The 12884-nt window shown below is 39.4% G+C and overlaps 1 protein-coding gene across 1 annotated transcript in view; it reads right to left on the reverse strand.

Moving 5' to 3' along the window:
- Nucleotides 1–1792: 1792 nt before the first annotated feature.
- The window catches only part of lov (jim lovell), a 56468-nt gene continuing 45376 nt past the window's right edge, over nt 1793–12884 (reverse strand). The window contains exon 3 of the mRNA XM_067777448.1: nt 1793–2667. Coding sequence (XP_067633549.1) covers nt 1796–2667 — 872 coding nt within the window. The 3' untranslated portion in view covers nt 1793–1795. The remainder of the gene's footprint in view (nt 2668–12884) is intronic.

Here is a 12884-nt window from a genome sequence, read left to right on the forward strand (position 1 = left end):
TCCCAACCGTTGGGCAGTTTTAGTTTTCACTTATTGATGAATTTAATTTTCACTTTGAAGTCAAAAGAACAGCAAACGCAATTGACGTTCATTGATACGACCAATTTGACCTAGTGAAAACTAAGCAATAGAATGCGGTGGTTACGATGATGACCCCAGGCTCTCACTCTTAAAGAAGCGCCAATTAAAACTCTAAGCTCAAAATAATTTATATGATATTTCCGGTCAAAAATTCTCTTGGGTAACTGTCAGAATTCAAGGTTTCGCTGACCACTTCTCTAGCGTATTCGTGGATAAATGAGCTTCAAGCCGACTTAGCAAACGCAACTCTTAAAATGTGTGACAGTTTTAATTATCGGCTCAATTGGTACTTGAAGTAGCCACTTCCCTAGTCTCTTTTGCAAGTTATTGTAATTTGAAACCACTGCTCCTAATAATTTTTTTATATTTTGATTAAAATGATTATATTTAAATATATTTTTAGTTAAATGGAAGAAAAACTGATTGCTGAGTGGAATACCACCCTATCTCGACTGTCGATTCGAAAACGCCCTATATCAGAACTCGTTTCAAAAACGGCCTATCTTAAAATTTAGTATCTCAGATTTCTTTGTTTCAAAAACACTCCAACTAATGACCAAATTATTGAGTTTGGGCTCAGATAAGGCGTTTTTGAAACCAAATATGGAATAAGACGTTCTTCAATGGAATTCTAAGATAGGGCGTTTTTGTAGCAAATTCTAAAAAAGGGCGTTATTCGACCGTTTTCTGTAATGGAGCGTTTTCGAAGCAGCCCCCGAGATAGGTTGATAATCCAATCAGCAGTCGAAATGTACATAAATATTTTGTAAATAATTAAACAATAAAATGTCGTTGTTCTTTAATAAAATAACCAGCTGAGTGAAAATTAAAATACCTGGCTGCCGAGCCGAAAACGCTGCATCTCAAAGTTTTGAAGAACTTCAAGTCTCAACGCAAATTATTCATTGAAATGCTTCGAACAAACCTGAGATGGGGCGTTTTTGAATCTGCAGCTGATATAGGGCAACCATCCACTCAACCGACGGAAATAAAACTCTGTACTTTAAAATACTTAAGGTTTTTTTTTAAACTTATAAAAAAATAGTATTGCATGCTTATTACATATTCACATAGATTCACTATAATAAATACATATTTGTAATAATGCAGATTATTTTCTGCCTGTTACACTCAAAATGCTGCTACTCACAAATTTTTACTAATTATTTTACTTAATTTCTAATTTTTCAATATTCCCCCGTCTTCTCGTAATTTACAGTAATTGAGCTTGATTCAACTAAGAGCCTACTACTGCCGACGGCAAAGGCAACACCAACGCTGACGATGACGCCGGAGAGGGCGATGACGATGGCGGCGGTGGTCCCATATGTAGCGGCATAAAGTCACTATTGACGTCATTACGTGCCACGCCGCCGTCACCGTTACCGCTCTCTGTACCATGCCTATTGAAATCAAAGCGTCGATAATGCCGTTGACGTAAGCGCTTCAATTTACGTCTTGCCATATAAAGATTTTGATTAAATTCGCGAAATTGATGCGCTGCACGTACTGCGTTGCCGACGGCACTGCTACCACCGCCACTGCCAGAGTAATGAGCGTTACGCTCTCTAGACAACGCATCGTTGTGTCGATTTTGGTGTTGCTGATGACCAGCTAAAGCAATTGCGTTGCCGCCATTCATTGCCTCTTCCACATCGTATGTATCATTTGGCGGGAAAAACATGGGGTTGGCGGCCCAATCCCGCCAGAAATTTCACTCTTGCGTACCACCATTTTGTTGCGCGCCACCGCCAACTGTTGCGCTCATTTGTGGTGGTTGCTGTTGTTGTTGTTGATGTGATGGCGGTGGCGCGCCTATTGAACCAGCGCTAGACATCATATCACTACCACTACTGCGTCGGTCATTATCTGTTGGGCGATTAAGCGCAAGCGGTTGTACGCCACCACCTAATGATACACCATTCGCAAAATCATCATCACCCATTGATGAGGAATGCTTAGAACGATCAGATTTGCAATCCTCATCCATGCCGAGATGATGTAGCGCTGACATACCTGCACCAGACGGTTGATGGCGATCTGCGGGTGGCAACAGATTGAGCATACTCAGTGGCAAACCTGGAAAGCCACCGGGAAAGTCAGGATAGAACGCGCCAGGGAATGGACCAAACAGCGAATTGGGACCACCCATCAAATCGGGTTCGGAACTAGCGCTGCGTGGACCATTTGGTCCGTTGCCGCCTGGTACCATACCCGGTAGTGGTATGCCTAAATCCATTTCATTACTATTTTTGTTTTTCATTGAGTTTTCTGCATTTCTGTTTTTATCTTTATGTGAGTCGCCTTTACCTTTGCCTGAGCCATGACCAAGTCCTAGTTGTAGCAGCTCGAGCGGTGGACCGCTTATGCAATCTTTACGCAGCTGTTCCAATTTTAGGCTTTTACCATACTTGCCGCGCACATACATTAAAAGCGAGTTGTAAGGTATGCCGAAGATGCGAGACGCCTGTGAGGTGGTCATTTTCTTATTCCACACGTGTTGTAGTGCTTCGGTGAGTTCAGTGTTGGTCCAAGAGCGCGGTGGGCCTCCACGTGGTGCGGAGTGTTGGCCTTTTGGACGTGGAACTGCAAAGAGAGATAGATAAAAAATTTAGTTTAGAAAAAGGACGACTTTAAATTATAAAAATATCTAAAAACAAAGAAGAGAACAAAACAAAAAATCATAAATATTTCTACGAGCTCTGCAAATCACAATCATCTGGCGCATTGAGCTTCACCTGCCTAACAGCGCGCCGCACACAAAGAGTTTATCACCTGCCAACAATCTGATAATGTTTTAATTTTGTCCTTTCCTATCGAACAAATATGTATGGCTTTATGTGGTAATTTAAAATATGTTTGTGCATGTAGTAGTGAGTATTTATGTGTCTTTTCAAGCGCCAATGGGAATGTTTTGTCATTGTCTTTCATATACTGCCAAACTCTCATCCACGCCCAGCTGCGCTTATTGTAAGGTGTGCACATTGTCTTTAAGAGCTCAGCCGCTTTGGTTTCCAAATATGTGCCGCTTTGCTTCCTGCACATATATGCAAATTATTATATTTGCATTGAGTATATTATCAAAAAGTGTTTATCGTATTTATGCGCCATATGCGCCTCAAATTCTCCTACATATCAGTTGATGCGATCTCTGAACACAGGTTGGGCATGCATGTGTGCTTGAGTGTGTGTAAATGGAGATTTTGAGATGTGTGCCATTGCGTTCGGGCGAGAAATCGTAGTGAAGAAATCAGATTGATTTTAAGCGTTTCTTGTACAGAAATTTATTTGGCTGAGCAGAAGTACAGCAATGTTCGACTGGTAAAAAAAAAAAGTTGCGATAGACCGTAGTCGGAATAGCCATTTTTTCCGATACTTTTAAATAGCCCAATGGCCGCGCAGACGGCTATAAGTTTGTGACTGCCGGCTCTAGATCGCCTCGGAATACTCTTTATGCCTCTATAGTTGTAGTCTGGCCATGTGGTTTATTGTGAATGAAACTAAGTGTGATATCTTATCTGTCAACTGCCTGACAGGATGTTCAATATGGCTACTTTTTAGCGTTTTGACAGCGTGTTCAATATGGCGGCGCATATCTTCAGCAGGTCATAGAAAATATACAGAATGAGACAGCGATAGTCAATTACAAATCAGGTGATCTAATCACTTTGGAATTTTGACATCTATGCAGAAGATATCACACTTAGTTTGATTCACAATGATGTGGTTCTTGATATTGCATACTCCGGTAGTACTCTTACACTCTTGCTGTGCAGTATTCACGTAAAAGTTTCGTAAGCGTTTCGATATACCGGCTTCGACGTTGGTCACTCCCCTCGTTTCCTTTACACGCCCGCAACCAAGATAATGGACATATCTTGAGCTCAGTTGAGCAGAAAGCGGCACAGTTAGCGCTTCTATTGCTGCCTGACTGTTACAGAAGATAGTTAACTTACAAGTTATGTTCCGGCTCTTAAGTTATTGGCTAGAACTTTTCTTCGAAGCATACTACGTAAGTTTATAGCATGTAGAAATCTCTACAGAATAACATCATGATAAAAATAAATAAATAAATGTAAGGCGCGATAACCTTCGGAGAGATTTTAGACCGAGCTTCTTTTCCAATTTGTGTGTTGCTTCTTCTAATTTTTCCTACAAACTGGCGGGAAGAGGCCTACATGTTTTATTGCTATTCCGAAAAACAGCGGCAAGACAGATGAGTTTTCACTGAGAAGCTTTCAAGGCAGAACTACACTCAGAGTGCTTGCCAAATCACTGCCAAGCAGAAAAAAAAATTGAAAAATGCTTGTTTCCAAAATTTTGATGGGGCGTGCAGCCAGGATCTTCGGTGTGGTAGGCGGAATACACTACCACCACACCACGGCGGCCACATAATACAGCATAATATAGCCCCTGTATATTGGACCATTTTGAAGCCATCTACGTCTCTTTCAATCATTCATATTTGGAAAAATAATATTAAGGCAGAGTTCGTTTGTGCGGATAATAATATTTTTTTTTCCAAATTATTGGGCTCGCGGGAAATAGAATAAGAATACTCAGTATCCTCGCAGCACATAGATTCCCGAGCAAGTAGATTGGAAGCAATTATAAAACGGAACTTTCTGTAGACCAGCTGAAATTTTGTAACTTTCCGAAGAGCTTACTCTCACAATTTAGAGTCTTGCATCAGCGCCAGTCGTAAAATCGCCACATACCATGTAGGGGTAGGAAACTCTTTTCTAACCGAACGTCAATTTACAGGCTTCAAACCCCGAAGATGCGTAGCGCCACGAAATAGAGCTGGTTGCTTTCCGTTTGGTGGATTGGGTAGTTAAAAAGAAGATGGCTTGTGCTTTCTCGTCAAAAGTAGTACCACTCTCTTATCTGTATTTAACCTAAAGCATATTCCGGCTCCCAACTACTTACCAACGTTACATCCATGATTTCACTCATCACAGAAGAAGGCGGCCTGAAACCAGAACCGCTGCTTTCTCAGGTTGCGTCAGAAACTTCAACGTACTTGCCTCCTATTTTGATAAGATACCATTTATAGTAAATAGCCTTAGCAGCGTGAGAACTTGCCACTTTGAGGTAAGAGATATTTGAAGTTTATTTTTTTAAGTTTATTTAAAAACTTGCTTTGGCTGCAATGGAAGTGCGATGTTATTAATTCAATGTTTCTAGCCCTCAGACTTCGATATTCCGGGAAGATATATTTAAAAAGTACCCTTTCTCAACAAAAACAAAATTAATTATTGTTTTAAGTGCCTGGTCCGTAAGAACCTCACGCGAGCCGATGATGCCTATAGTGTAGCACCCTAATGTAAGCTAAACTTTTATTTTCGACACGTCTTCACCTTCATTCTGTCAACACTGCATTGTGAGCACATTAACTTTGCACATGCGCATGTCATTGCGAATGAATTTAATTTCTTCATTTAAGCCAGCATCCAATTACAATTACAACAGCAAAAACAACTACAATAAATCTAAGCATAACTGTTGCAGAAAAAATCGTGATACGAACATAACAATTATTGAAAATTTATTCATTTTTGTTTTTTTTTTGGTAAAATTTTTTTTGTAATTTTTTTTTTATTTTGTTGTAATCTCTCCTTGCATATTTGCAACAATTGCTTTTGCGCTTATCAGATATGCAAGATCTATTGTTTTTGTTAACATTCTGGATTTGTTGCCACTTTGGTATAATACGATGGCTCTAACTAAATAAATAACAACTAAATAAAAAAAAGAAAAATTGTGAGTAAAAAAGTAATCAAAAGGAAAGCCAAAAATAGTAACCATAAGCCATATGCTACGTTATTTGTGAAGTGATAAGGATCTCCTGCGATTTCGTCGACTCGAGTAAACGCCAATGCCAAAGCGAACGCCGACGTCATCATTTTCACTTTTTTTTTGGTATTCAATGCAGTTTGTACTATAAACTGGCTGACAATCGAGGATGTACAGAAGTAGGTACTCTTAGTGGATATGTAAAGGTGGGAGAGGATGGGATTTAGCTCGTATACTAGGTGACAAAAAAGCACCGTATTATCAAAAACCATAAAACAAAGATCACACGGGATGAGCGAGCTGTTGTTGTTGTTGTTGTAGCGATAAGGTTGCTTCCCGAAGGCTTTGGGGAGTTTTATCGATGTAATGGTCCTTTGCCGGATACACTCCGGTACCACAGCACCATTAAGGTGCTAGGCCGACCATTTCGGGAACGATTTATGTGGCCACATTAAACCTTCAGGTCATTCCCTCCCTCATGGAACTTGGGGTCGCCAGAGCCTCGTCTCTTAGTGAAACAGGATTCGCCGCGGATAGGTGAGGTTGACAATTGGGTTTGGTGAAGCTATATATTGCGCTGGCAACCTGAAGGGTTGCGCTACACAGCCCCTTGAATCTGGTATTTTAGTCGCCTCTTATGACAGGCATACCTACCGCGGGAATATTCTGTAACCCGCTGGGGGTGGATGAGCGAGCTTTGAGGGTAGATGAGATCGACAATTAGGTTGGGGAAAGGGTAGCACTACGCTTTTCAAAGGGATACCAGGGCAATTTACAGCTTCCCCAACCTAATTGTCAATCTCACCTACCCTAAAATGTTTCAATGTAGTCACATTGAATCGTTTCCGAGATGATCGGGCTTATACCTTAATGGTGCTTCATGCCGGAACGTGCCAGATCTATATCCGGCAAAGGACCATCAACTTCGATAACACTCCCCAAGAAGTGCCTCTCTCGCTACAACAATAACAGCATATATTGTGCAGCTGTAGATGTTCTTTTGAAGTTCCAGAGTAAGCAAAATACCAGCTGAAAATGGTGAGGCAACATTACGCTCTCCGCATTCCAGAACGTGTGGTACTATCGGCAGCTGCGAGAGATAAGGAGCTTCGCCAAGAAATTTGTGAACAAATCGTAGTGACCGCCCCACAAAGACGGTGCGCTGCGACTGAGCAGACCTCTACTACGGTTATCACTCAGACTAGAAGAGGTAAACGCCCAATAACGGAATTAGGCATGAAGTTCAAACAGTTGCAAGCAACAGTTTCATGAAACCCGTCCTCACCCTCAGCTGTCCAACCAGCTACAGCACAGAAAATATCGGAAAATATGGCCATGAATAAAATCTTTATAGGTAGCGGCTAATTATCAACACCATCACCCCTTCGCCCTTACTCCCAACACTGTCCGGCCACCAACGTCAACGGAAATTGCGGCAGATAAAATTTCAAATAGCAATTTATTAATTTGCAAGCAATTATCGCTAGTGGCGCAGTACCACCAATGGGGGCAACGCCTCGCCCTATGCTCACAATCAACACGCCGGTGTTGCGTAGAGTCATTAAATGACCGTCTCAGTATAAATGCAGAAAAATAACGCAAGCCAATAATGGAGGTCAGTTGGAAGAAGTCTCAATTGATGCCATGAGATACCTGGCGATTTTAGCCAGCGGTGGGAACCGGCATATTGTGACAAGGTTTTCTCTACGCGCTGGAAGAAACCCCCACTCTTAGAGAAGGGAGTGAGATTGTATACGGCAGACTGCAATATAACAGCATTTGTATAGAGACATAAGGAAGAAAGCAGTGCTGGAGCTTTCAATAGGAGCTCCCAAATATCCTAAGCAAACCTCGAGCGTCACTTTTGTTCCATAGCTGCGGCTAAATACACCCAAGAAGACTGGACGAGTGTATTCCACCATGAAGACCGCGCCACGCAAGCAGTGAGCCTATCGCAAGTGAGGAAGAGACCTGGAGATCCATGGGACAGGATCCCTACCTTACAATATACTCGCGAGAACGTGGGGTTAAATTGAACAGTAGAGGGTTACCATGTATTAGCTGATTAGCTGATGCACATGTCCTCGAACTTGATGGCGGCGCTTTTAGTCGGTTAGGTTATAATACTCCCAAAATATCTCACGATACTATGGGAGGCTCATGCAAAGAGATTCATGTTAAGCGACACCATCCATTGGTCCCGAAACATATACGTGGGACACGTAGGCGGCATCAAGCAACTCCCCCCACATCCGCACAAATTCATACTGCACAACTCACAGGGCGTAGACAGTAAATTTGTATACTCAGCTGAGCAGAGCTCACAGAGTATATTAATTTTGTTCACATAACGGTACCCCGTAACGGCATAAACTAATCGAGTTAGATAAAGACTTCTATATATAAAAATGATCTGGGCGAAAAAGGAAATTCATTTAGCCATGTCCGTCCGTCTGTCCGTTTGTCCGTAAACACAATAACTTGAGTAAATTTTGAGGTATCTTAATGAAATTTGGTATGCAAGTTCCTGGGCACTCATCTCAGATCGCTATTTAAAATGAACGAAATCGGATTATAACCACGTTCACTTTTTCGATATCGAAAATTACCAAAGACGGATAAAGCGATGAAACTTGGTAGGTGGGTTGATCTTATGACGCAGAATAGAAAATCAGTAAAATTTTGGACAATGGGCGTGGCACCGCACGTCAAAGAAGGTAATTTAAAAGCTTTGCAAGCTGTACTTTGGCAGCTGAGCATGTAATGTTCGGTTACACCCGAACTTAGCCTTCCTTACTTGTTGTTTAACTTTTTGTGTCACCTTGTAGTTAAGTAACCTAGAGCGCCTAATTCGGCGCAAATGTTCTTTCCAAAATTTGCTTTACTATTTCTCTTTTTTACTAAATTGATTACCTTACATCCTCCCACCATCTCCATATGTTATGCATGTATGCATGTATGTATGTATTGTTATAAATTTATGCGCTTGATTTGTTCACAATTTAAACGTGATTTGCGATTTGTAATGTGTAGTCCATAGTTACAGTAAATAGTTTTTCAAATCGAAAAATCTCACAAACGATTACAACAAATGCAATTCGTTGTGCTCGAGTGACCAACAAAATTATTGCACATATTGGTGGAAAAAAATAATATAGCAATAACAACAACAACAAGAAATATCGGTTTCTAGATTATTTAAATATTACATACATACAATAAAACTGCTTTATTACACAAAAAAATTTGTTGTAAAAAACCAAAACACGACGCGTCTCCAAGTCTACCGGTCAACTTCTTTTACAAGTACGCGAAGTACCTATCTGAAATATTAATTCTGAGTTGTTATTGTGTTTTATTTTTATTTAGTTTTTGTATTTGTTGTTGTTGGTCTTATTGTTTTTATACTCAGTTGAGCAGAGCTCACAGAGTATATTAAGTTTGATTGGATAACGGTTGGTTGTACATATATAAAGGAATCGAGATAGATATAGACTTCCATATATCAAAATAATCAGGATCGAAAAAAAATTTGATTGAGCCATGTCCGTCCGTCCGTCCGTCCGTCCGTTAACACGATAACTTGAGTAAATTTTGAGGTATCTTGATGAAATTTTGTATGCAGGTTCCTGAGCACTCATCTCAGATCGCTATTTAAAATGGACGATATCGGACTATAACCACGCCCACTTTTTCGATATCGAAAATTTCGAAAAACTGAAAAAGTGCGATAATTCATTACAAATGACAGCTAAAGCGACGAAACTTGATTGGTGAGTTGAGCTTATGACGCAGAATAGAAAATTAATAAAATTTTGGACAATGGGCGTGGCACCGCCCACTTTTAAAAGAAGGTAATTTAAAATTTTTCCAAGCTGTAATTTGGCAGTCGTTGAAGATATCGTGATGAAATTTGGCAGAAACGTTACTCCTATTACTATACGTATGCTTAATAAATAAAAATTAGCAAAATCGGAGAAGGACCACGCCCACTTTAAAAAAAAAATTTTTTTTTAAGTAAAATTTTAACAAAAAATTTAATATCTTTACAGTATATAAGTAAATTATGTCAACATTCAACTCCAGTAATGATATGGTGCAACAAAATACAAAAATAACAGAAATTTTCAAAATGGGCGTGGCTCCGCCCTTTTTCATTTAATTTGTCTAGGATACTTTTAACGCCATAAGTCGAACAAAAATTAACCAATCCTTTTGAAATTTGGTAGGGGCATAGATTTTATGACATTAACTGTTTTCTGTGAAAATGGGCGAAATCGGTTGATGCCACGCCCAGTTTTTATACACAGTCGTCCGTCTGTCCTTCCGCATGGCCTTTAACACGATAACTTGAGCAAAAATCGACATATCTTTAATCACGTGCTTACTTGAACTCACTTTTTCTTGGTATGAAAAATGAACGAAATCCGACTATGACCACGCCCACTTTTTCGATATCGAAAATTACGAAAAATGAAAAAAATGCCATAATTCTATACCAAATATGAAAAAAGGGATGAAACATGGTAAGGTAATTGGATTGTTTTATTGACGCGAAATATAACTTTAGAAAAAACTTTATAAAATGGTTGTGACACCTACCATATTAAGTAGAAGAAAATGAAAATGTTCTGCAAGGCGAAATAAAAAACCCTTGAAATCTTTGCAGGTATTACATATATAAATAAATTAGCGGTATCCAACAGATGATGTTCTGGGTCACCCTGGTCCACATTTTGGTCGATATCTGGAAAACGCCTTCACATATACAACTACCACCACTCCCTTTTAAAACTCTCATTAATACCTTTAATTTGATACCCATATCGTACAAACACATTCTAGAGTCACCCCTGGTCCACCTTTATGGCGATATCTCGAAAAGGCGAACACCTATACAACGAAGGCCCACACCCTTTTAAAAATACTCATTAACACCTTTCATTTGATACCCATATCGTACAAACAAAGTCTAGAGTCACCCCTGGCCCACCTTTATGGCGATATCTCGAAACGGCGTCCACCTATGGAACTAAGGATTACTCCCTTTTAAATACTCATTAACACCTTTCATTTGATACCCATATCGTACAAACGCATTCTAGAGTCAACCCTGATCCACCTTTATGGCTATATCCCTAAATGGCGTCCACCTATAGAACTATGGCCCACTCCCTCATAAAATACTCTTTAATGCCTTTCATTTGATACACATTCCAGGGTTTCTCTCGGTTTATTTTCCTACATGTTTATTTTCCCTTATGTTGTCACCATAGTTCTCAACTGAGTATGTAATGTTCGGTTACACCCGAACTTAACCTTCCTTACTTGTTACTTGTTGTTATCTACCATCAGTAGCCTTTTGCTGTTGAATGTTATCTTCTTTTGTTTAAACTTAATATAGTCAGTGAGTTTGTTTTTTCACATTTCGGCGAGTTTTGGAGGTCCCCAACGGCGTTGACCTTAATAAAAATGTTGACTCAATTGTATAAGTCGAGTCAATACTGCAGGAGTGCATTATCTATAAATTATGTATGTATGTATGTTTGCGAGTATGTGTGGATGCATGAGCATGGTTAAATTTTATTTGCATTCAAATTCAAATAAAACAAATTTATCAGATACATTAAATCAGGAAAATTTGGTACTAGGGTGGTCCTCACATCAACAACAAAACAGACAAGCAACTCTATTTTAAGTTAGAACAAGTAAGGACGGGACTGTCTTCGGCTATGCCGAAGACTTCATACCTTTCATGAATGGGGCTGAACAATAATCTTATCCCGTTCGTAATCTCCAAATAATCGGATGTATAAGATAAGAAATATATAGTGAACAGATGTACATTCCTAAGCGATTTTTAAGATAAATATAAAATACAAAATGGCAAAAAACCCCCTTATCTGAACGATCGGTTTTATCGGATATACATTATATATAGCTCCGATCGAAATGATTTTTACAGGAAATCTTCTATGATATATTAAAACAAATATCACCAAGTTTAACGTTTTTACATTGGAAATTAAGGGAGAAAATGCCAAAAATCTTTCTATCTGAACGATCGGTTGTATGGGATAGGTATATACTAGGGCGGGTCGATTTAAAAATCGCTCATTGCTCAGTGAAAATCGTATTCTAGGGATCAAAATAAGAAACTTTGCCGAAGGAACCATACCTCTAAAACGAATTCTGATGTCCCCCGCCCCCCTTTTGGTCGAACTTTTGGGTAGGGGCAATTTCAATTCTACCTGCTGTGTCTTGTGGTGGCTTAAAAAAAACAACACAAGCAATTTTACGATCTGCAATTGTGTCACAGTCATACCTTCATTTTTCAAAACGGTTGAATAAAAAACCCACACAACTATCTTTAGGACATGCAAATGCATCACAGTGATGCCTTGGTTTTAAAAGGGGGTTGTAAAAACGCTAATTTCTAATAATTTTTTTTTAATTTCTTTTCTATTACTAAGTTACATTCATTTTTTCATTTACACATGTTCTGACTAAATAAATTTCTAATGAGAAAAATAAACTCCAAAAAGAAACAAGTAAGGAAGGCTAAGTTCGGGTGTAACCGAACATAACATACTCAGTTGAGAGCTATGGAGACAAAATAAGGAAAATCAATCTGGGGTAACCCTGGAATGTGGTTGTATAACATGTGTATAAAATGAAAGGTATTAAAGAGTATTTTAAGAGAGAATAGGCCATAGTTCTATGGATGAACGCCATTTAGGGATATCGCCATAAAGGTAGACCAGGGCTGACTCTAGAATTTGTTTGTACGATATGGGTATCAAATGAAAGGTGTTACTGAGCATTTTAAGAGGGAGTGGGCCTTAGGTCTATCGGTGGACGCCTTTTCGAGATGTCCCCATTAAGGTGGACCAGGGGTGATTCTATAATGTGTTTGTACGATATGGGTATCAAATGAAAGCTGTTAATAAGTATTTTGAAAAGGAGTGATCCTTAGTTCCATAGGTGGACGCCGTTTCGAGATATCG

Source organism: Eurosta solidaginis, chromosome 3 (assembly GCF_040869045.1).
Source record: "Eurosta solidaginis isolate ZX-2024a chromosome 3, ASM4086904v1, whole genome shotgun sequence".
NCBI lineage: Eukaryota > Metazoa > Arthropoda > Insecta > Diptera > Tephritidae > Eurosta > Eurosta solidaginis.